This window comes from Vicugna pacos, chromosome 13, assembly GCF_048564905.1.
Source record: "Vicugna pacos chromosome 13, VicPac4, whole genome shotgun sequence".
Classification (NCBI taxonomy): domain Eukaryota; kingdom Metazoa; phylum Chordata; class Mammalia; order Artiodactyla; family Camelidae; genus Vicugna; species Vicugna pacos.
The window spans coordinates 29,242,251-29,269,395 of NC_132999.1; the positions used below are offsets into that span (position 1 = coordinate 29,242,251).

Consider the following 27,145-nt stretch of genomic DNA (forward strand, 5'->3'; position numbering starts at 1 on the left):
GGATAAGTAAAATGTGGCATATACATGATGGCTATTATTCAACCTGAAAAAGGAAAGAAATTCTGTTGTATGCTGTAACATGGATGAACCCTGACGACACTATTTTAAGTGAAATGAGACAGTCACAAAAAAGACAATTACTATATGGTTCTACCTATAGTGTAGTCAAAATCATAATAACAAAAAGTAGAATGGGAGTTGCCAGGGTCCAGGGAGAAGGGGTAATGGGAGTTAGTATTTAATAGGTATAGAATTTCAATTTTACAAAATGAAAAAAGTTATGGAGATGAATGTTGGTGATGGCTGAACAATATCATGAAGGTATTTGAAACCACTGAACTATATATACTTTAAAAAAGTTAAAATGGTAATATAAGTTTTATGTTATATGTATTTTACCTCCACTGCCCCACCACAAAATGGGAATATAAACTGACATAGGGTGATCTCCAAGACATACCGCTAAGTAAAAAAAGCAAAGTACAGAATATATCTGCTATGCTACCTTCTGCATAAGGAAATTTAAAAACCTAAATACTTGTGCTTAGTACTGTGACTATGCCTTTAGTTAAGAAGAAAAAGAAGAGGGGTGGGTAAAGCTCAGTGGTCGAGTGGGTGCTTAGCATGCATAAGGTCCTTGGTTCAATCCCCAGAATTTATTTATTTATTTATTATTTATTAAATTTATTATTTTTTATTAAAAATAAATAAATAAATCTAATTACCTAACCCCCAAACAAAACAAAACAAAAATTTTTAAAGGAAAAGAACTGCAAACAAATCTTGAACTCTTCTTTATAGGTTTGTGTTTCAAAGTAGTATAGATACAGCAATTCTGAAACTTCCAAATGTGTTGTAGGATTATGTAAATCTGCTGCTGCTGTTGGGAGCCAAGGTTCTCATTGTGGAAAAGAGAGAGACAAACACAGAATACATGAAAAGGCAAAAAAGAATGGTGTGAGGATGGACATTTGGAAGTGGTACTTTTAAACTTATTTCACATATTTCTTAGCTTTGGTTGCTGGAAGGGCTTAAAAACACACTTAGTACTCAGCTATTGGTTTCCTAGTAAAAGGAACCAGGGCTCCTGGGAGAAATGTCTGATTTCAAAAGCGAAAACAGGGAAGAGGCCCAGAACATCTTAGTGTGCCAGATGTAAGTAAAGTAAGTAAAGAAGTAATCAAAATAACAACAACAATATGGGGGCATGTAAAAAATGACACAGGAGCCATTTGCAAGAAGCTCTCATTGGACAACTTGTGGCAAATTGAGCAATGAAATTATTCAGAACATTATGAATTATAAACCACCCAAAACAACAGGAATCAATGAGTCCAAATGGAGGATAAATTAGACAAGTAAGATGGAGAAGGCAGGGCTCTTCCTTACAGAATGCCTACTGCTAAGTGTAGAAGGAGAGCTGAAGTTGGAAAAATCATCACTTTGCAACTACTGCAGTAAAGATTGGTTCAGCAAGAATCATCACTGGATTCTAAATCTAGATCAGATAGTTTGATGAGGACCAGAATTTTGGTATAGTCCTGGAATATCTTATATATCACTTATTATTGCAATAAGAATAGTGATTATCTTTGTAGCATAGAAACAACACAATATTATATAGACAATATTTTATCTATACCTAGATATTTTATCTAGTATCAGAACATTACTCTGACCATGTGATGAAAATTAACATGACTGATGAGGGACACTGTGTGCTTCAGGATGTCATACACTTGAGAAGGACACAACATTCCTTATGTGGTATTCCGGGCAGAGAAGGAAGAACCTGAATGTAATTATGAGGAACATCAGACAACCCCAAAATGAGAAACATTTCTTCAAAAAAGCCAACAAAACAGAGCTGCTCTGCATTCTTCAAAAATATCAATATAACAAAAGACAGGAAGGACTAAGGAACTCTTCTGGTTTAAATTATAAAGAAATACGACAACTGAATGCAAAAATGATCCTGGACTAAAAGGAGAGATATTTCGCCAAGGGCATTACTGGGATAATCAACACTGGAAATATATATAAAAGTATTACTTCCATATTAAATTTCCTGAAATTTGATAGCTGCATTGTGATCATTAAGGAAACTATCCTTGCTCTAGGAAATACAAACTGAAGTACATTAAGGGGTAGATGGGCATGATGTACGCAACTTACCTTCAAATGGTTCAGGAAAAAAACTCGTGTGTGTGTGTGTGTGTGTGTGTGTGTGTGTGTGTGTGTGTAGAGACAGGATATGATAAAACAAATTGGCAAAAAGTTTAAAACTAGTGATCTGTCAAGTTAAAAATTATTTCAAAAAAAATTTTCAAGTACTATATATAGATCAATGGCCCAAGGAGCTACACATTACTAAGAATCTAAACACTGGATATATTCTAAAAATTTTTTAAAGTTTATGATCATCCAGACGTAAGAGCTGAAAGAGAAACAAAGGATAAGTCACAGTTAAGACCAAGCAGAAGACCAGACAGCTGTTGCATCATCCTCTCTCTCCTTGGCTTCCTGTAAATGCCATTACAAAAGAATCTTCATAAGGGATTCTTGCTACACCCCATCAGTGGATCAACAAGGATTTCCTAGCAAATGAAAATGTTACATGGCTTTTAGTAGTAAAGGTGGGTGCCCTTCTCCATCCATTTTTAAGGGACTGAAATACATGTTGCCCATCCTAACTTTGGGTGGAAGAAATAACATATTTGTTGTGTTAGAAGGTTTTCACTAACACTTAATTTCATCCCTTTTAATTTAAGCAAATTTTGATCGGCACAAGCAACAAAAATACTTGGTATATTTTACATCTAATTTGAAAGATACTTAAATATAAGATTTTCTGAAACATACCTTTTAAAGTCACCATATCTTACACTCCACATAAGTCTGAATTAAGATCTTAAGAGTTTCTTGGTTTCAGGAAGATTGTGGTCTCTCCTCTCCATTCCCACTATATCCAACATTATTTAATGCATAATTTAAATTTTTCAAAATAAACTAAACTTACAAGTAAAGTTTACTGAAACAAAACTTATTTTCTTTTGGGGTCCCCACTTTGATAGTATCCTAACTACATGCGTAATCTCTCTATAGAATATTCCAGCACTTGTCTCATGTTACTGTATACACCATGAGTTAATGTGTTAAAATATATTTTTTTAATTGCTGTAGTTCTCTGATCACTGTGACATGATATGCCATTAATCTGACATAGGCCTAGATGTACATTCCTAGTAAACAATTCTCTACTATATACATTTAATCTGAAAGTTTAAATTATCTATTTGTAGCTTCCACCTTCATTAAGATGCCAGAAAGTTAAAAGAACTTTAGAATTACACAACCACTGCTATTTTCAAATCAAAAGAATAAAATGTGAAAACAACTAATGACTACAAATCACTTTACTCTCACACCTTAGGAGGAATTACATAAGTATAATTAAATTATTTTTTAAAAAGGGTTCTTTTAAGACAGTGGTTCTGAACCTTGGCTGCACATTAGAATTATGGAGTTTTCAAAATCTTGATGCCCAGGCCAAGTCCCAGACTAATTAAAGCAGAATCTCTGGACCATGGGACACAAGCATCAGGGTATTTTAAAACTTCCAAAGTGATCAGAATGTACAACTGAGGTAGAAAGCCACTGTTTTAAAAAAGAAATATTTCAGGACATAAATATTTAAATATATGCTGTTTTAAAAATAGCACCATGAGAGGCTATAAACATACCCTAGCAATAATTTTCTTAAAGCGCTTTTAAAAATTGTTTTCTTGTCATACCTTCACCGAAAACAGTGTTAGGCATATTGATCACCTGCCTTACTAACTATACCTAGCTGTTAACAGAGGTGAAGAACACTAGTTTTAGAGTCACAGACTTGGATACAAGTCCCAGTTCTACCATGTAACAGTTCTATGACTATGGATAAGTAGCTTAACCTCCCTGAGCTTCCATGTCCTCATCTGAAAAATGGGATGATTAAAGCATAAAACAGTGCAAAATATGACATCTGGCACCTAGGAAGTAAAGTATAAATGGCTCTGCTTATCATTACCAAGCTAGACTAGAAGACGAGGAGGCTAGGACTTTATCTTGTTTAAGGTTGTATTTTCACAACCTACCACACAGTAGCTACACAATTCTTAACTGTTAAGCTCCTTCAGGATTTTTTATCTGTCTTTGTAACTCTAATGCCTAGTACAGATTCTGATACACAACAAAGGTTTAACAATGTTCTGAACAAATGAAGCAAACTTATTTCAGGTAAAAACAAACCCTCAAGCCTTGCTCTGTAGAAAAGAAGTCAGAATATCCAGCATCTGTAGCCAGTAGTCCCACAAATTGCATCGCAGGCCGCTGCTGTATGAACAGTTCTACAGCTCCATCAGTGATGCAAATGCCCCCAGAAATGTCCAGTGACACAATATTAGGCAGAATATCCTGCTGCTGTAGCAAGTGAAAAGCTAGATCTGACTTGAGTTGCCTGTGATCAGAAATATCAAGGTGATGCAGACATTTAAGTTCTCTAATGACTGCGAGAATCTGTGGTTTGGTCATGGTCAGGCATTTCAGATAATGCATTGTGAGAGATTTCAGTCGATCCTTACAAGTAAGGAGTGCAGAGATGTTAGTGACCAGAGTATTAGAGATATCCAGGCTTTCCAGTTTTGGTAACTGAGAAACATTAACCAGGTCTTCACTGTGAAAACAGACATTGAAAACACTTAAAACACGAAGACCAGTGAGCTGACCAAAGAACAGCAGCCCTGAATCTCGAGGGATGCTTGCCGAGTCCAACAGGAGACACCGGAGGTTTTGCTGGATCCAGCTATTGCTGCAGAGTCCACTTAGGATGTCTGGGATTGGGAGGTCAGCATGTACTGCAGTAGCATCCAGTTCAATGAGTTTGTGATGGCAGAAGGCTTTTATGAATGCAGCTGTAGAGATCTTAGCTTTCTGAATATTGACCAGCTTCAGTTTCATTTGGTTGCCTTGGAAAATGCTCGCTGTTCTGTCAGTCAACTTGCCTATAAGAGAACCAGAACCAGCTTGTAACAACTAAATCTCATGCCTTTCCCAGGAGGCATTATAGCCAATGAACTTTGACAGATACTAATAATAACAATAATGACTACATTTACTGCTTACTCTGTGCCAAGCATTGCTCTAAGCCCTTTACTCAGATTATCTCATTTGGTCTTTGCAAAAATACTATAAAGCAACTATTATTATTACTATCTTACAGTTGAGGAAACTGAAGCTTAAAGAAGTTAACCTGCTCAAGGTCAAAATATGTGGCAGAATCAAGAATCAAAACCAGTTTGACTCTAGAGCCCAGTTTTAACCATAGCAACCTTATTCACAGAAAAAAAAGAACAAAATAAAAGAAGTAGGTAAGTATAGTATACAAATATACAAATAGTACTACTAATGATTACTTTTAACCAAATTTATAAATAGGTTTTGACAAGTCACCTCTCTAGACCTCATTTTCCTCATCTATAAAATGAGTGGGTTACACTAGATTTCATACAGAAAAGATTTACTGAGCACCTTTTTTGTGTGAGATCCTGTGTTAAGTAATAGGCACACAAGGTAAAAGGTAATTAGACATCTGTGACCACAAAGAATTCAGTTTGTACATCAGGCAAATAAATGACAACAGTATATTGTACACACAATAGTGTTATTCCATGCAATAATGATTCGTACCAGCTATTGAATTAATACAGATGAGGTTAAATTTGGGGAAGGTTTTGAAGACTAAACATCCATTTTCCCAGGAAGGTGAGGGGTAGAAGAACACACCAAAGACATGGAGGCACAGAACAGCAGATTATTCAGGATGACCCTAAGTAGGTCAGCGCTACTGGAACATAGTGTACAAGGGGAGACATGGATGGAAATGAGAGTGGAGAAAAAGGTAAAAGGCAGATGGTGCCTCTCATAACTAGGAAACTCAGACATTTACCCTATAAACAATAACTCAAAATTTGTAAGCAAAAAATGAAGTCATAATTACATTTTTAGAAAGACCAACTATGTAATAATATAAAGGAATTAGGATAGTGTTTGATGGGAGTGAGATATGGCAAGAGATTATTAATGATTTTAATGATGAGATATGAAAGTTTAAATTGAAAAAACATGGTAGCTAAATGAACTGGAGAAAAGAACTGAGGAAAAAGGTGCATAAGCTGACTCATAGGTTCTCAGTTTGAGCTGGGCTATGCTACAAAGACAGGAAAAAAGGAACCCCTACACTTAAGGCTTTAAGGAGGAACTTAGTACATTCATTCACACATTTATTCACCGAATACTGAGTGCTCAAGGTGTGCAAAGTGCTATGCTAGATGCTAAGAATGGTGAATGAGACAGACGTGGCTCCAGCCATCATAGAGTTTATTTACATCCTACAGGGAGAATACAGATACAAAAGAATATAACAAGCAAAATACTACTAACATTTAAAATGTAGCAAGTATTCTAAAGGAAACAAACAAGAACATAATACAGGGGTGAGGAAAAGGAGGAGGAGGAGGAGGAGGACAAGAATCTTCTGTCTCTCAGTGAGGTTTGAGGTGGTGACATTTAAGCTGAGACCAAAAGGATATGGAAGACAAAGGCAGCTGTCACTCCAGATGCAGGAAAGAGCTAAAGACCTGATACGGGAAACAGCTTGGTTTTTTCTGTGAAATGAGAGAAAACCAGGATGGCCAAAGCATAGTGGTGAAGGGGAGACCAGCATCTGACAGGTTAGAGACAGAGGCAAGAGTCAGACCTTGCAGGCCAGGGTAAACATTTGTCATTTTACCCTAAGTACAAGGAGAAGCCTTTAAAAAGCAACAGAGGTGTGGACAGATCTGATTAAGGTATTAGAGGACTGTTCTCTGCTGTGTGGTAGAGCCTGGAGAGCGGCAAAAGGTAAGGAGACCACTTGGGAGGCCAGGAGAGACAAGGAAGGTGTCACTGACAGGGGCTAGGAAGAAAAGAATGTTTGACACGTGTGTTGTGAAGGTAGAAAATGTTTCAAGAGAATCAAGGTTAGAGGGAAGAGGAATGCAAAATGGCTCCTAAGTCACTGAACAACTAGGTAGATGGTCAAACCACTTAAGATGGGGGGAAATGGAGTGTAGCAGACGCTGTGATGTGACACCAGAACACCTTTAGAAATAAAGGACTTACTAGAGCCCTGGGAATGCTACCAACTGACAGCCCTCATCTATGGGGACTGCATCAGCTGAAAAGAGTTGCTTTACCCAAGGTCACACCCCTTTCCCATGGAGACTCACATCCAAAGACTGTTTTGGGAGGTATAAAGATCCAGCCCTCACCAACTCAACACAGATCTGAGTAGTTATTCTATCTTCAAGACTCACCACAAAATCAGCCAAAGTCTTCTAAATTCTATATATTTTAAACCCACAAGACTGAAGCGTAAACATTTGGAATTAATAGGCAAGGAGACAGTATTTAAAACCACAGGAATGGATGACATGGGAATGTAAGAAGAAAAGAAACAAGGACCAAGTACCAAAAAGCACCCACGTTTAAGGTCAGATAATAGAATAAGGAATAACAGTCATGACAACAACTAACAGTTCTTGAATGTTCTAAACATTTTAGATGTATTAACTCTAAATCCTCATAAAACCCAATTAGGTAGACAGTTTTATTATTAGTAACATTTCACAGATGAGATGAGGCACAAGGAACTTAAATAACTGGCCCATGGAAATGGTGTGCAAACCCAAAGAGTCTGGCACCAGAGCCAGAACTCATAACCTTTAATCTGTACTGCCTTTCCAGTGAAGCTAGATAAGGAGAGACAAGCAGCTGCCACTGAGGTAGAAGAAAACCAAAAGAATACGATGATTCAGTGGCCCAGAGAAGAATTACAGGATACCTAGGAGGCATCCTGGATACGTGATCCTGGAGCTTAGAATAAAGCCCACACTGGAAACAGAAAGTACTCTAAGCCAGGAAGGTTGAGAATAATAAACACTAAGTCAGACCTACAAGACCGCCTGATGATTTAATAAATCTAAGCAGGTAATGACCAGGTAAATCTATGGCCACCAAAACCAAAAAACCAACCAAACACCAACCAGACACCAATCAGACACCAGACATCATTAACATCCTTAAGAAGTATAGGGCACTACCAAAAGCATCAAACCTGAATCTGAGCAAGCCTCTACCTCTAATTTCCAATTTGTAGGAATTACAAGCATCAGAGGAACATGTCAAATCATAGCAGAGTCAAACAATAGCAAAACCCAGATTGTAGGACACTTCACAGAACAAATGACCAGTTTATTTAAAAAACAAAATAACTGGAAAATCCCAAAATACATGGAGATTAAAAACATATACTTCTAAACAACACATGAATCAAAGAAGAAATCTCAAGAGAAATTTTAAAATATTTTGAACTAAATGAAAATGAAAATTTATCAATATCTGTGGGATGCAGTACAGGCAGTGCTTAGAGGGAAAGTTGTAGCACTGAATGCATATATTAGAAAAGAACCAATAATCTAAGTTCCTACCTACTTTAGGAAACTAGAAAAGAAAAATAAATCAAAAGTAAGCAGAAGAAAAATAAGAATTAGAGCAGAGGGAGTGCCATCAGCAATATGGCAGAGCAAAACAATATGTTGGTCTCTCCCCCTCAATCTACAATCAGTAAAACATTCACAATGCACATGCAAACAGCTCATCACCTCAATATCAAAAAAAACAAACAACCCGATCTTAAAATGGGCACAGATATTTTCTCTAAAGAGGACATGCAGATGACCAACAGGCACATGAAAAGATGCTCAACGTTGCTAATCATCACAGAAATGCAAATCAAAACCACAATAAGATATCACGTCACACCTGTCAGAATGGCCATCATCAAAAAGGACACAAGCAACAAATGTTGGCAAAGATGTAGAGAACAGGGAACCCTTTGACACTGTTGGTAGGAATGTAAACTGGTACAGCCACTGTGGAAAACAGTATGGAAGTTTCACAAAAAACTAAAAATAGAACTACCATATGACCCAGCAATTCCATCCTAAGTATATATCTGAAAAAACCAAAAAACACTAATTTGAAAAGATACATGCACCCAATGCTCGTAACAGCATTATTTACTACTGCTAAGATATGGAAACAAACTAAGTGTCCATCAACAGATGAATGGATAAAGAAAATGTGGTGTATATTTATACAACAGAATACTACTCAGCCATAAAAGAGAATGAAATTTTGCCATTTGCAACAACACAAATGGACTTGGAGGGTACTATGCTAAGTGAAATAACTCAGAGAAAGACAAATACTGTATAATTTCACTTATATGTAGAATCTAAAAAACACAACAAACTACTGAATATAACAAAAAAGAAGCAGACTCAGATATAGAAAACAAACCAGTGGGGAGAAGGAAGGGGGAGGGGCAATACAGGAGTAGAGGATTAAAAGGTTCGAACTATTATGTATAAAATAAGCTACAAAGATATATTTTACAATACATGGAATATAGCCAATATTTTATAGTAACTATAAATGGAGTATAATAAGTAATAACATAATAATAAATAATACTGTACATCAACTATACTTCAATTTAAAAAAATCCACAATGCAAAAAAGGTCATGGCCCAACACCAGGATGCAAGAGAATTCCACACACCAGTACATCTAAAGGTAGAGGAACTGGGGGAAGAGTTGGGATAGCATCTGTAAACATGATCATGTGGCCATGGCAGCTATGCCTGCAGCCTCAGAGAACAGGGTAGCAGCAGGGGAGGCAACGCATACAGCTTTGGCCTCCTGGCTGCAGGTGAGCCCATGGCCACAAGGATTTGAGCAGCAGTAGTGGAGTCCTGAGACTCCATCCCTCCAGCCACAAGGCACCCACAACTCTGGCCCCCCACCACCCTCCAACTGCAGTGGTGGAGCCCATGAACCCCACACCACCAAAGAAGGCATCCACATGACCTCAGCTCCTCCTTCACTCCCCTCCTCAAACCACAGCTACAGAGCCAGCACTCAGGGGATCCCAGAAAGGATGAAAGCAGCCACCATCTGGGTACCCCAAGTAGCAACATCAGTGGCACTGGCAACAATAAGACACCAACGACTCTGGAGGCACAAGAAGAGATAACAAGGACACTGGAAGACACCTCGGACAGAGGTGGTAGAGGGTGGTAAAAATATAACCAGAGGCAGCTCAGATAAGAGAAACCAAAAAAAAAAAAGTGTGGTATAGTGCCATCTACTGGAAAACAAAAGAAAGATCTCTAATTTCTAATGTGCGAAATCATTAGGATCAAGTGGAAATGTTTGTTACTTCAAATGTGCTGGCAGAGCAACATCAACCACCATGAAGAATCACAGTAACACTATACCACACAAAGAAAATGACAATTTTTCAGAAACCAAACTTAAAGTCACTGAACACTGCAAACTAATAGAGAATTCAACATAGGTGACATGAAGAAACTCAACAAGTTACACAAAACTCAGAAAGGCAGTTCAATGAGCTCAGGAATATAATTAATGAATGGAAGGAATACTCTACCAAAGAGACTAAAACTCTAAAATAACCAGAAGGAAATTCTGGAGCTGAAGAATTCAATAAATGAGAAAAAGAATGCATTAGAAAATATTGGAAATGGAGCAGACCACCGGAAGAGACAATTAGCAAGCTCAAAGACAGGAAAAGAGAAATAATACAAGAGAAGAGGGAAAAGAGATATTTTTTAAAAAGGAAATTCTGCAAGAACTATCCAACCCTTTTTAGGAAGGGCAACGTTAGGGTAATGGGTATCCCAGAAAGAGAATGGAGGAAAATGGAGCAGAGTTTCTTTAAACAAAAACAGAAAGCTGGAAACTTTCCAAACCTAGAGAAGAAACTGGACATACAAGGGATATACAAGTCCACGAAGCTAAGTGAATATCTAATTACCTCAATGCAAAAAGACCTTCTCCAAGACACATTACATTAAAATCAAGTCACTGACAAAAAAAAAAAAAAGGTTTTAAAGGTAGCCAGAGAAAAATGATGATAATCTACAAAGGAACCCCCAGCAGGCTATCAGCAGATTTCTCAGCAAAAATTTCACAGGCCAGGAGGGAGGAGAATGGCATTCTCAAAATACTTAAAGATTAAAAACTGTCATCCAGGAATACTCTATCCAGAAAAGTTATCATTCAGATATAAAGGAAAAATAAAGACTTTGCCAGATGAATAAAAGCTGAGTTCATCACCACCACTTACCTTACAAGAAATGTTGAAAGGAGCTCTTCTAAGGGAGACAGTATAGCTCAAGTGGTAGAGCGCATGCTTAGCATCCATGAGGTCCTGAGTTCAATACCCAATACCTCCTCTAAAAATAAATAAACCTAATTATTTCCCCCAATGCCCTAAAATAAAAATAATATAATAATTAATTAATTAAATGTTTTAAAAAAGAAAAGAAATGAGCTCTTCTACCAGAAACAAAAAGACAAAAGTATACAAAACTTTGAGTAAGATGACAGACAGAATCAGAAAACTGTTTATCTGAATAGGTTTTTTTTTTAATGGAGGCCCTGGGGATTGAATCATGCATGCTAAGCATTCACTCTACCACTGAGCTATATGAACCCCCCTGAATAGCTTTTAAACACTTTATTATAGCGTAAAGGTTAAAAGAGGGTAAAAGGGCATAAAAAAATAACTACAGCTACTTCAATGTGGTAACAAACTCCTATCATAAAAAGGATCATTTGAAATAAGAAAAACAAAAGTAGAAGAGGAAAAGGACAAAACCCAACCAGGTAAATGAAGATAAGATGCTATCAGAATAAAAAGGACTATTTTATCTATGAGATGTTTTATACAAATCTCACAATAACCACAAAATATGAATCTAGAACAAAGAAACAAAATATAAAAAAAGAGGAAACTGAGAAAAACATCATAGAAAAACACCAAACCAAAATGGCAGACAGAAACACAAGGAAAAAGAAACATTGGAGATATAGAGAGCCAAAAAACAAAAGATAAAATGCCATTACCAAGTCCTCATCTGTCAGTAGCCATCCTAAATGTAAATAGATTGAATCTACCGATCAAAAGTCAGAATGGCTGCATGACTTTAAAAACATGGCCAAACTATGAGAAAATAGCAAAGCTGGAGATAGTACATTCCCTAATTTCAAACTATATTACAAAGCAATCAAAATGACATGATACTGGCAGAAAAACAAAGATCAATGGAACAGAATTGAGAGCTCAGAAGTAAATCCACGCACATATGGGCAATTAATTTACAATGAAGGAGCAAAGACCATACAATGGAGAAAGAATAATCTCCTCAATAAATGGTGTTGAGAAAACTAAACAACTACATACACAAAAATTAAGTTAGGCTACTATTCATACTATACATTAAAAAATCAACTCAAAATGGATTAAAGACTTTGAAACCATAAAACTCCTAGAAGAAAACATAGGTAGTATGCTCTTTGGCATCGTTCCTAGCAGTATCTTTCTAGATATATCTCCTTACGCAAAGGAAACAAAAGCAAAAATAAATAAATGGGACTATATCAAACTAAAAAGCTTCTGCACATCAACCAAATGAAAAAACCACACGCCAAATTGAAGATACTTGTCAATAATATATATTCTATAAGGGATTAATATCCAAAATATAGAAAGAACTCAACAACAAAAAAACAAACCACCCAATTAAAAATTGGGCAGAGGAACTGAATATTTTCCTAAAGACATATGATAGCCAACAAGCACATGAAAAGATGTTCAATATCACTAATTATTTACGAAACGCAAATCAAAACCACAAAACTATCACTTCACACCTGTTAGAATGGCTATTACCACGATAGCAAAAAATAATAAGTGCTGACAAGGATGTGGGAAGCCTCATACACTGTGGATGGGAATGTAAACTGGTGTAGCCACTATGGAAAATAGTATGGAGATTCCTAAAAAATTAAGACTAGAACTACCATATAATCTAGCTATCTTACTTCTGAGGCATTTATCCAAAGAACACAAAAACACTAATTCAAAAAGTAGGGAGCAGGGGGATAGCTTAAATAGTAGAGCATGTGCTCAGCATGCGTGAGGTCCTGGGTACAATCCCCAGTACCTCCTCCAAAAACAAATAAATAAACCTAATTACCTCTCCTCCTTCTCCAAAAACATAAGAGAAGCTCAAAAGATATATGCACCCCTATGGTCACTGCAGCATTGCTTACATATAGATACAGCCAAGATATAGAAACAACCTAAGTGTCCATTAGTAGATGATTGGATATAAAAGATGTGGAAAAATATATTCAATGCAATATTCAGCCATAAAAGACAAAATCTTAGCATTTGCGATGACATAGATGGACCTTGAGGGTGTTATGCTAAGTGAAATAAGTCACACAGAACAAATATCATATGATTTTACTCTTATGTGGAATATAAAAAAATTAACAAAATAAATGAAATACTAAACCACATAAAAATAAACATGTAGATACAAAGAACAAAGTACTAGTTGTCAGAGAGGAAGAAGTCGTAGGGAGGGCAAAATGGGTAAAGGGGATCAACTGTATGGTGACAGACGGAAAGTAAATATTAGGTGGTAGGCATACTGTAGGGTATATAGAAGCAGAAATATAATGTTGTACACCAGTATTTTGTAACAACTGTATATGGAATGTAACCTTTAAAAATTGTATTAAAAAAGGTTGGGGAAAAAAAGGAAATATAATGGACACATGAAACTGATATGTTATAAATCAATGTTACCTCAAGTCAGTAGAAGAAAATAAACAAAACAAGTTGGTTCTTTGAAAAGATCAATAAAAAACAGTAAGCCTCTAGCCAGGCTAACTTACATAAAGACAAATTACTAATATCAGAAATGAGAAAGGGGACATCACTATAGACCTCATGGACATTAGAAGGATAAGAAAGGAATAATATGAACAACTCTATGCCAATAAGTATGATAACCTAAATGAAATGGACCAAATCCTTGAAAGACACACTCCACCAAAACTCACACAAAATAGACAATGTGAATAGGCCTACAGCTATAGAAGAAATGTATTCAATAATTAATAACCTCTAAAACAAAGAATCAGGCCCAGATGGGTTCACTGGGGAATTCTACCAAACGCTGAAGGAAGAAATTATACCAGTTCTCTATAATTTCTTTCAGAGGATAGAAGCATAGGGAATACTTCCTAAGTCATTCTTTGAGGCCAGCATTACCTTAACACCAAAACCACAGAGACATTACAAAATAAAACTATAGACAATAGCTCTCATGAACATAGATGCAAAAATCCTCAACAAATTATTAGCAAATCAAATCCAACAATGTATTTAAAAAGTACATGTATATCCTATTTAGCATGAATAACAAAAAGATTTAAAAACTTTTTTCTATGTAGAAAAACTAGGTAAAAGATTGACAAAAAAAAAAAGATATGAACAACATTATAAACCAACTAGATCTAACAGAACCCTACAAAACAACTCTCCCAATAATGGCAGAATACTCATTTTTCTCAAGTGCACATGATACATTCTCCAGAAAAGAGCATATATTTGTCAACAAAACAAATCTCAGTAAATTTTAAAAAACTGAAATAAAACAAAGTATGTTCTCCAACTATAATCAAATAAAAATAAAAATCATTAACAAAGATATCTGGGGAATTCACAAGTTGATGAAAATTAAACAGTATATTACTAAAAAAAAAAAAGGATCAAAGGAGAAACCAAAGAAGTTAGAAAATAACTTGCAATGAATGAAAAATAGGGGGGGGAGAGTATGGCTCAAGTGGTAGAGTGCATGCTCAGCATATACATGGTGCTGGGTTCAATCCCCAGGACCTCCTTTAAAAATAAACAAACAAGATGAATGAAAAATAAAGACAACACACAAAAAACTTATGGGACACAGCTAAAGCAGTGCTTCAAGGAAATTTATAGCTTTAATTCATAATTTTAAAAAGAAGTTCTTAAATCAATAACCTATACTTCTACCTTAAAACACAGGAAAAAGAAAAGCAAACCAAACATAAAATGAGCAGGAGGAAGGAAATAGTAAAGATTAGAGTGGAATTAATGGAGGACAGAAAAGACAATAAAGTTTAAAAAAAAACAATGAAATCAAAAGCTAGTTCTTTGAAAAGATCAACAAAATTGACAAACCTTTAGCTCAACTGACAAAACAAAACAAAACAAAACAAATCTCAAATTTCTAAAGTGAGAAATGAAAAAAGGAAGAGAACAATGACCTCGCAGAAATAAAATGGATTATAAAGGAATATTATGAACAAATTATATGCCAATAAATAAGGTAACTTAAATGAAATAGACAAGTTCACAGAATAACACAAACTACCAAAATTACTCAAGAAACAGATGATATGAATCGACCTATAAGTAAATAGGTTGAATTTGTCATAAAAATATTACCCAAAGAGGCCAAGAAGGCTTCACTGGTGAATTCTACCAAACATTTAAAGAATACATATCAATTATTTACAAACACTTTTTAAAAAAAGAAGAGGGGACACCTTCCAACTCCCTGAAGCCAGTCTTCCCTGATGCCAAAAATCCATATAAAGAAAGCACAAGAAAACAAAGTTACAGAACAAAATATCTTTTAAAATTATGGATGCGAAAATCCTCATCAAATTACCAGCAAACTGAATCTAGTAACATACCCTTTTCCTGATGAAAACATTCAACAAACTAAATAGAAGGGAATCTCTTCAGCCTGTTAAGGGCAATTACAAAAAACCCAAGGCTAACATCATTCTTTAATGGTAAAAGACTAGATGCTTTCCCCTTAAAATTAGGAAAAGACAAGGGTGTCTGCTTCAATATTTCTATTACACTGGAGGTTCTAGCCACGGAAGTTGGGGGAAAAAATTAAATAAAAGACATCCAAATTGGAAAGGAAGAAGTAAAACTATCTCCATTTGAAGATGACATGATCTTGTGTATAAAAAAATTCTAAGAAATCCTCTAAACAACTATTAGAACTCATAGATGAATTCACCAAGTTTCCAGGGTGTATGATCAACATAAAAAAATCAACTGCATTTCTGTACACTAGAAATGATCAATCCAAAAATGAAATTAAGGAAGCAATTGCAAAAAAAAAAAAAAAAAAAAAAAAAGCAATTGCATCATAAGAGTAAAATACTTAGAAATAAACTTAACCGGAATGTGATTTTTTAAATTTTTATTGAAGTGCAGTTGATTTACAATGTTAGTTTCAGGTATACAACCAAAGTGTAATCTTATACCCATAAATCAGAAAACACTGTTGAAAGAAATTAAAGATCTATTTTAAGTATGTAGAAAGATCTCCCATGCTTATGTATTAAAGATTTCAGATTGTTAAAATGGCAAAACATTGGTGAAAATAATTAAAGATGATCTAAATAAAGAGAAAAACGTCATAACCATGGATCAAAAAACTTAATACTGTTAAGATGGTAATATTCCCCAAAGTGATATACATATTTGATGCAATTCCTATTCAAATCCCAACTGGATTCTTTGCAGAAACTGACAAGCCGAATCTAAAATTTATATGGAAATATAAGGGGCCCAGAATAATCAAAACAAATTTGAAAAAGAAGAACAAAGTTGGAAGACTCACACTTTTCAATTTCAAAACTCACTACAAAGCAACAGTAACCAAGACAGTGTGGTACTGACATACGGATAGACATATAGAACCTTAGATTTGGCAATGGATTCTTAGATATGATACCATAAGCAACAAAAGAAAAGGGAGATAAACTGGACTTCATCAAAAACACTTTTGTGAATCAAAGGATATTATCAACAAAGTGAAAAGACAATCTACAGAATGAAAGAAAGTAATGCAAGGGACTTATATCTAGAATACATAAAGAACACTTAAATGCAATAATAAAAGACAAATAACCTAATAAGAAATAGGCAAAAGACCTGAATAGAGACTTCTCCAAAGAGGATAAACAAATGACCATCAAGGACGTGCAAAGATGCTCACCATCATTAATCACTAGGAAAATGCAAATCAAAATCACAATAGATATGACTTCACATCCACCAGGATGGATATAATCAAAAAGTCAGATAATAACAAGTTTTGGTGAGGATGTGGAGAAATTGGAACATTGCTGATGGGAATGTAAAATAGCGCAGCCACTTTGGAAAAGAGTTTGGAAATTCCTCAAAAAGTTAAACATAGAACTACCATTTGACCCAGCAATTCCACTACTGGGTATACACTCTAGAGAAATAAAAACATATATCTACACAGAAATGTGTACATGAATGTTTATAGTAGCATTATTCATAATAGCCGAAATATAGAAACAACTGATAAATGAATAAAAGGTGGCATATCAATACAAAGGAACACTATGCAGCCATAAAAAAGTAGCAACTGATGCTGCAACATGGATGAACCTTGACAATATCATGCTGAGTGAAAGCCAGACACAAAAGGCCACATATTGCATGATTCCATTTATATTAAACATTTAGAAAAGGCAAACCCACAGAGGTAGAAAGTAGATTAGTGATTGCTTAGAGTTTAGGGGCTGGGGAAGGGAGTTTCTTTTTGAGGTGATGAAATGTTATAAAATTAACTGCTGCACAAATCTGTGAATATACTAAAAAATTAATTAAACTGTATACTTCAAATGGATAAATTATATGGTATGTGAATCTATCTCAATAATTTATTACTAAAATTTTTAATTAACAAGAAAACTAACAACAAATTAAACATAGCTCTTTGAAAGCCCCACTACAATGGCAGGTAAAGGAAAAAAATTTTAAGGCTCATATTCACCATGAAAAGATAAAGATGAGACTACAGCAACAGCATTTCAGAAGGTAGAGTGCAGATGAGTGGTAACTTGACTTACTACCTCTACCACCATGACTCTGCTTAGCCAACAGCAGGGTAAGCCTAGAAGCAAAACAATTTTCATCAAGGGATCTCAGAATGATTCTGAGAACCAGCCTCAACACAAAATAAAACTTCTCACCAGTTGTTGTGAGGAGCAAAACAGGAATGATATGTGAAAGTGCTTTTTAAATAGTAAAGTGCTGTAAGAGTACACTATAAAAGAGCCTTATCATTACCTTGCAAAGTCATCACCCCAACGAATTGATCAGCTAATTCCTGAGGGAAACTCCAATGCTCTGGAAGGCAAAGCGTTCCATCAGATCTTTTAGAACACAGTTTCTCCAGGTTAACTACCAGGACATTCAGGCAGATGTTGACCAAAGTGTAGGGAGATGACTCCTCCTAGCAAACAAATCCCCAAACAAAATTGTTAGAATATATCTACAAAAATTCAACATAAAAGTGGTCACGCCTACATCATACTTAATATCTGAAAATATATTCTCCTTACTCTAATGATTTACATGTAATGAAACCATCTTGTTCAAACAGTTAACTGTATGGAAGATTTTATCTGATGTAGCTTCTGTTGTATCTTTTTTTATTGTTTTTTTTTTAATTTTTTACAATGTTGTGTTAGTCTCTGCTGTACAGCATAGTGATTCAGTTATACACATATATATATATTCTTTTCCATTATAGGTTACTACAAGATATTGAATATAGTTTCCTGTGCTATACAGTAGGACCTTGTTGTCTGTTTATCTATTTTATATATAATAGTTAGTATCTGCAAATCCCAAACTCCCAATTTATCCCTCCCATCACTTTCCCTCCTGGTAACAAGTTTGTCTTCTATGTCTGTGAGTCTGTTTCTATTTTGTATATAAATTCATTTATGTCGTTTTTTAAGATTCCACATATAAGTGATATCATATGGTATATGCCTTTCTCTTTCTGGCATACTTCACTTAGTATGGTAATCTCTAGGTCTATTCTGTTGTATCTTTTAAAAAATTAAATTCTCTCAATCCTTCACTTATCTCCTGTTCTGTGCCAGTCACTGAAAATACTGGGATGAGTAAAATACAGTTTCAATCCTTTTGAAGCTAGCAGTTTAGTAGGGAATACATCCAATAAGTCAGACAATTTCAGAGGACTAATCAAGCATAAATCACATAGTCATTCATTCAACAAATATTTATTCAGTGATTACTACTCTTACCCTCAGAAGTATTCACAAGGTAAAAGGTTGTTACACCCAGGGGTAGAAGAGTACAAACTGACAAAGGTGAGACTATGGAGGCATATGGTCCCTTTCTCCTCTAAAAGACTGGCACCTGTTCATTCAACAAATATTTGAAAGGCATGGCACTCAGACATTAATAAAGTGATAAGCCAGAGATTGCTATCTTTGTCAAAGGTTCTAACATGCAATAATTCGTTGATCATACCATTCTTAACAGATTAAATTTCCCTCCATGGTCCAAAGTATAAATTACTCCTTTACAAATACTCTCAACTTCTTGTTCCCTCCACCGTTACACTCCAGAAATTCTCCTGGAACAACTTCACTATTCACCTTTTTTATGGCAATACCCAGCAGCTAATCATCTATGCAGATGGCAAGATTCACACAACATAGTATGTCATGGCAAATTCATAATCATTAACTTCAAATGAGACCTCAGAAGCTGGAAATCCTTCAAGGTCTCTCTAGACAGGGCACTTTCCTACCAGGAGGCAAGAATTATTTCATGTCTTCTACTTGTTCTTCAAACCCATTTCACGCTGATATTACAATCTGACTCCACTGAGAAAAATGAAGCCACCTCATCATCAAATTTAGTTGGAAACTTTCCTTGTTCTCCTCTTATATGGAAAACATGTACCTCCTTGCAAAGACCAATGCTTCCACATGTGCTGGCTGGATTTTATCCCTCTTGCCTTGGCCCCTCCTGTTATTCTTCATTTATGTACATCTTCAAACTCTTTCTCAAATAGACCATTCTTAACATACAATGCATGCTCTATTATTGCCTTAAAAAAAGGTTCTGTTGGCCCCCACATCCTCTTCAGTTAATCCTTTTCATAATCAAATTTCTTCAATAAGTTTAAACGCTGTAATCCCTTTCCTCCTATTCATTTTTATTTTTCTTTTAAATGCAGTATGACTTACATACAGAAAAAAAATTACTTTTTGGTATACAGTTAGTTCAACAAGTTTTGACAGATGCATACAGTTGTGTACTATCACCATAATAAAGATGGAGAACAGTTCCATGACCCAGAATTCTCTAGTGTCCCTTTCTACACAATCCCTCCCACCAACCCCAAGCAACCATTTATCTGTGTTCTGCCTGCCAGGGTTCCGCCTTTCCCAAAATGTCATAAATAAAATCACAATAGGCCTTTGAATCTGACTTCTTTCACTTCACATAATGCATTTGAGATTCATCTGTGTTGTTGCATGTTTTTATAACCCATTCCTTTTTATTGCTGAGAAGAAATCCACTGCATGAATGTACCACAATTTCTTTATTCACCAACTGAAGGGCATCTGGATTATTTGAAGTTTTTGACAACTTCGAATATAGATGCTATAACTATTCACACAAGTTTTAGGTGAACACAGTTTTCATTTTTCTTGGTTAGTTACCTAAAAATGGGATTCCTGGGTTCCTGAATTCCACAATTCCTACATGTTAAGTATGAATTTAACTGTACATATGAAAGTGCTAACATATTCTTGCCACTCTGCATTCCCAAAAGAACATATGAGAGTTTCAATTGCTCCAAATTCCCACCATGTCAGAATTCACATCAGAAAAGAGCCAGGGGAGCAAGTAATGTTCCCTGAAACAGTCTCAGCAGACTTTCACTTGGGTCTCAAAACCCAGAATTGGTTTGGGAAAATTGAGACTATGCTTCCTGTGGGTAATTTCTATAGATCTATCTTCCAAGTCACTATTTCTTTATTCAGTGGCATTTAGTTTTTCATTGTCTAATTATGTACTGCTTTTTTTCATTTTTTATTTCATCTTTTATTTTAATAAATTTTAAATACTTATTTTAGAGTATTTCAGTAATATCATTTTCTGAAGCCTCTGGGAATCAAATTCTCTTAGTTATTTGATTTCACAGATTCTTAATCATGGAGGCTCATTTTTTATAATTTAAGATTGTGAGCTAATCTTTAGTGGGATTTTATTGCAGATTCCTGTGAGGCTTGCGTAGAAGATATGTCACATTAGAGAGAGAATGCAAAATGCTACTTAACCCAGGGGCATCACCAGGGACTGTTTTAATATTTCTCAGCTACACATTTCCTGGACCAAGTAAGAAATGTCAATTAAAACTCTGAATCTGTATGAGGACAGGCCTGTGATCGAGATATTTTTCTCACTCAAAATCCAAGCCAAAACTGACGTTCCCTGTTTCCCTTAAGAAGATTTTTTTTTTTAGATCTACCATTTCACTGAAGTCTGATCAGCCTTTGTTAGCCCATTGTGTGTGTGTGTGTATGTGTGTGTGTGTGTGTGTGTATATATAGTCTCCATTCAAACTTCCCATCTGGTTTTGGCAAAGGCCTAGTCTCTAATCTTTGGTTATTGACATTGGTAAATCTCAAAGCTTTAGGGCCTGCTTACAGTGTTGATTTCCAGCTTCTCTAAATTGGGTGGGGGTGCTGGGAATTTTCCTTACTTTGCATTTGAAAATGTCTGTTACATTTTACCCAGAATATTTCATTTTAAGACTTTATAACATTATTTGCCATATTACTGGAGATGGTAGCCCCATTTAAAAAAATACTGTAAAGATTAAATCCACATAAAAGATATTTAGAACATGTGAAAAATATTTAAATAATAAAATATAAAACATAAATATTTTTTAAACATTCTTGTACTCACAGCTTAAATAGAATATACCAGTATTTTTGAAGTCCCTTATATACCCCTCCCTGATGCTATTTCCAATCCTTCCATCCAGAGGTAATCATTTTCCTGAATACTGTTTACTTCTGCATGTTTTTTAACTTTATTATAAATAGAATTATACTACAGTATTTGTTACTTGTTTTTGTTTTATAAATCAGTAATAGCTCTTAGAGATCCATTTCCCATCAAAACCACTAATGACTATGCCTCTATAATATCTGACTACTGATTACATGATTCTAAATACTATTTATAAACCCAATGAATTCTAGATTATTAATTCCAGGTCAGATCTCTCTTTAAGCCACAATGTTATACACTCAGCTGCCTCCTTGATGTATCTACTTAATAACTGTGTCACAAATACTTCAAATTCACCAGGTACAGAATTGAACTTCCCCAGTACTTTCCCTATTCAGTAAACAGCACCACATCTATTCAGCTGCTGAATCTTCACTGACATTTCCTTTCATTGACATTTCCTTATCCTTAACACCCTACACAAAACACACATCCAATATATTAGCAAATCCTACTGACTCTACCTGTGTCAGACATCTTCCATTTGCTACCTAGCTTCCACTCAGATTCACTCTTTAATCGTCTCCACCTTGCTCTCTAATTCTAAGGTCACTTGTGTGGGTCCTATGAATAGATTCCCTTGCCATCTGACAACACAGAATTCACAAAATGTTGGAACATGTATCAGTTTTCTAGTATTGCTATAACAAATTACTATAAAATTGGTGGCTAAAACAACAGAAATTTATTCTTTCACAGTTCTGGAGGACAGAAGTCCAAAAATCAAGGTGTGAGCAGGGCCATTCTCCCTCTGAAGGCTCTAGAGAAGAATTCTTACTTTATCAGCTTCTGCTGGCTGCTAGCTTTCCTTGCCTTGTGGCAGGATAACCCTAATCTTCACAGTGGCCTTCTTCCCTGTATCTGTATGTCTCAAATCCCTTTACCTTATAAGGATGAGTACCACAGTCACTGGATTTAGGGTTCACCCTAAAATTTAGGATGCGCCAGATGATTTCATCAATATTCTCACCTTAATTACATTTACTTACATTGCAAACTTAATTACACTGCAGATTACAATTGCAAAGACCCTATCTTCCAAATAAGGTCAAATTCACAGGTTCCAATGGTCAAGACTTGGACACGTTTTGGGGGCTACAACCATCTACAGATTATTTTCTGTTGAGTTCTTTCTCTTTTAAGATAATCTTGGGCTGGCTATGTCCCCCTAATCATCCTCTAAAATCAGTCCTCTCTCCTCACTAGTGACTAACTGTTTGCATTCTTCCAAAATTCTTATGTTGAAATCTAATTTCCAATTTGATAGTGTTTGAAGAGAGGAAACTTGGGAAGTGATTAGATCATGAGGGTGAAGCCCTAATGAATGGAATTAATGCTCCTATAAGAAACTCCAAAGAGCTCCCTCATCCCATCTGCCATGTGAGAACACAGCCAAAAAGATATACAGGAAGTGGGCTTTCACTAGACATCTGCCAGTACCTCGATCTTGGACTTCCTAGCTCCCAGAGTATGAGAAATGAATTTCTTATCTATAAGTCACCCAGTCTAAGTATTTTATACTTTAGTTATAACAGCCCAAATGAACTAAGACACTCCTTCTGGGAGGTTCTCTGAGCCTCAGGGTGGCAATAGCTGCTGTTACTGAACAAGGAGTAATATATTATTGTGGTTTTTCCATACCTCTCCCTTTATCTTTTAAAGTAGTCCCTTAATCAAATTTTCACTAAACTATCCCTGCTTTGAGTGTGTTATCTGTTTCCTGCTGAGAATATGACTTTTAAGCCTCCCAAATAAATATCTAGTCCACCCCTTCTTTCTAGCTCCACTACCAATTACTAATCTAAGTCACTACCATATCTTACCTTGACTACTAAAAAAATTCCAAATTAATTTCTCTACTTCCATGCCTAGTCCTTTTCCAATTCGTCTCTACCCAGAGTTCAGATTCATCATCTCTAAAATAGAAACAATACTCTGTAGTTCTCCTAATTAACATATTTTAATGGGTACAAGGTAAAAAAAAAAAAAACCAAACAAAAAACTATTTCCATATGCAACCAACAATTAATGGGAAATTAATTTAAAAAATTTACAACAGCATTTTAAAAACCTCAAATGTAAGCCATATTCAGGTAGACAATAAAAATCCAGACACTCAAACTAGCATCCATAAAGTTTAGCTTACAATAAAATATCAAGACATAGTAAGAAGCAGGAAAGAAAAAAAGAAAGTCAGTAGAAACAGATCCAGAAATAACTGGAATGACACAATTAGCAGATAAGGACTTTAAAACAGATATTATAATTCATTACAAAGGAGAACATGAATATAATGAGGGAATAAATATGCAATCTCAACAGAGAAATGGAAGATCTGAAAAAGATTCAAATGGAACTTCCAAAATTGAAAAATGTATTATCAAATAAAAATAATACATTAAATTGTATTATCAACAGATTAGACACTATAAAATTAAATGTCAGTGAAATTGGAGGTAGTGCAACAGAAACTATCTAAACTGAAACAGAAAAAGGCTAGGGAAAAAATGGAGAAGCACAGAGCCCCAAGGGGCCATCTTAGGCAGTTTAACACATATGTGCAATTGAAACTCCAGAAGGAAAAAAAAAGAAAGAAAAAAGAAAGGAAAGAAACTCCAGAAGAGAGGAGACATTGGTGCATTGGGGAAGAAGAAACATTTTAAGTAGTAGTGGTGAACAGGGACAATGTCCTATACTTGGGATCTGTGAAACTGTTTTATAGTTTAATATGTATTCAATGACACAGTTAATTCACCAGGTACAAAACACTAAAACAAACTTAATATGTTTTTTTAAAAAGTCAAAAAAATGTTCAAAATTCAATACAAAATATAAACCCACTTATCCTAGAAGCAAAACAGACCCAAAGCAAAATAAATAGAAGACACCACAACATAACAAACAGCTTGAGGCGGGAAGCCCCATAAAAAGACTGGCAGGACCCCCAGGCAGGGCTGCTGCTCTCCTCCCAGCACTGGCCGGTTCCCTGACCCAGAGGCTCTATCTCACTTTTTACCTCTAAAGCAGCTAACTTACACCTAAAATTCTATTGGTTCCCTGAGCTCATTTCTGATTGGTTATTTCCTTCACTCCTGATTGGCTATTACTCTCACTTCTGATTGTCCACTTCCCTAACTTCTGATTGGTCCACTTGTAGTACTTCATTTGCATGGAATTCACTCCTGATTGGTCTATTTCTACAAAGCTTGTTCCTTGTTGGTCAACTTCTGCTATACCTGATTTGCATATGATGTTGCAAAGTATAAAACTGGCAGCCTATAAAAGGCCTGTGTAAACCTACAGATAGGGTCCAGAGCTTGGAGTGTTAACTCCTTTGGGCCAGCTGGCATAATAAACTTGAGTTCTCCAACTCTCCAAGTACTGCTTCGTCTCTCGCCCAGATCCAGGCTGCTGTCACAACTGAGCTGTAACAATGAGCTGTAACACATTTTTCTGCAACAGGCTAAAAACCAATGATAAAGAGAAAAGTCTTAAGATGAAGGAAGGGAAGGGGTGGTGTATGTGGGCAGATTTTTTTTTTTTTAAAGTATGGCCACCGAATTTTCATCAGGATCAATGCTAGCCAGAAGACAATGAAATAACATTTTTAAAGTGCAGTAGGAAGAAAAACTAAGTGCAATGAAAATATTTTTCAAAAATAAAGGTGAAATAAAGATATTTTCAAACAAACAGAACTAGAGAAAACTTGTCACCAGCAGATCTACACTATAAGAAAGGTTAAATGTTCTTTAAATTGAAGAAAAATGATACAAGGTGGGTATTTGGGATCTAGAAAAAAGGGAACAGTACTAGAAACAGAACACGTGGATAATTTTAAAACCTTTTTCTTATGTCCTAATTTCTTTAAGAAATAAATGATTGATTAAAGCAAAAATAAAAGCTATACTGCACAACTTATAACAGAGAAATAAAATCTATTATTTCATAGCACAAAGAACAGGAGAGAGGGAATGAAAGAATACTGTTGTAAGGTGAAGCAATATATTTAAAACTAGGTAAGTCAAACACGTATATTTTTAAACAGAGCTATGGCTCTCAAACTTTTTGGTCTTAGGGCCCCTTTATACTCTTAAAAATTGGATTCTATCTATCAACATTTACAGCATTATAAGTTAAAACAGAAATCTTTAAAATATATGTTGATTCATTTAGAAATAATAGAAGTTAAAAAAATCACATGTTGACAAACAGAATTTTTTAAAAAACAGCTGTGTTTTCAAAACGAATTTTTAAAAGTTTAGTGACGACAGCAGTTTTACATTTTTTGCAAACTTTGCTAACATGTGGCTTAAAGGAAGAGAATGGGCTCTTAGAGACCCCAGAGGTCCTGAGTCCACATTTTAAAAACTGCTATGTTTAACTGACCATTAATAACAATGGGAAAGAAAAGGAGAGAAACAGAACTAGTAAGTCAACAGAAGATAAAATGAAACTTTAAAAATACTGAAAAGTCAGGCAAGAAAGAAACACAAAAACAAACACATAAAACAACAGAACACAAACAACATAGTAGACTTAAACCCAACAATTTTGACAGTTTATTTCATTTAAAAGGCACATACTGTCAGACTGGATTTAAAAAAGCAAGCCTGCTGATTACAAGATATGGGCTTTAAATATAAACAACACAGGGTTGTTAAAAACACTAATCAAAAGGGTACTGTAGTGACTATGTTAATGTTAGAAAAAGAAAGTTTCAAGGCAAATATCAGAAATCAAGATGGACATGTCATAATGAAGAGTCAATTTATCAAGAAGATCTAATTCCTAAATGTATATGCAGTTACTCACAGCTTCAAAATTCATAGAGCAAAAACTGAAAGAATAAAAAGAAAAATCCATTACAGTTAGAAATTAACACTCATCTCCAGTAACTGATAAAAACACATGGAAAATGAGTAACAATATAGATTAACATTATCAACCCAACTATAGAAAACATTCTTTTTAAGTGCACATGAACTTGCTCCAAGATACATCATATCTGAGCCATAAAACAAACCTCAATAAATATAGACTGAAATCATAGGGTTTGTTCTGATATAATATAATTGCATTAGAAGTCAATTAAACAAAAAGAGATGTGAAATATCCCCAATTATTTGGGAATTAGACAGTATACTTCTAAATATCCCAAGCAAAGAA

General features: G+C 35.2%; 1 protein-coding gene across 6 annotated transcripts in view; it reads right to left on the reverse strand.

Annotated features, from left to right (window-relative positions):
- The window catches only part of ZYG11A (zyg-11 family member A, cell cycle regulator), a 56,870-nt gene that overhangs the window by 27,238 nt on the left and 2,487 nt on the right, over nt 1-27,145 (reverse strand). For 3 of the 6 annotated variants that reach the window (XM_072974451.1, XM_072974453.1, XM_072974452.1), the window contains exons 2-3: nt 18,194-18,359; nt 4,291-5,042 (exon numbers count right to left, since the gene is read on the reverse strand). The exons of 2 other annotated variants lie outside the window; for them this stretch is intronic. In XM_072974451.1, the coding sequence (XP_072830552.1) occupies nt 4,291-5,042; nt 18,194-18,359 (918 nt within the window). The remainder of the gene's footprint in view (nt 1-4,290; nt 5,043-18,193; nt 18,360-27,145) is intronic. One more of the 6 variants, XM_072974454.1, reaches the window with a different exon arrangement.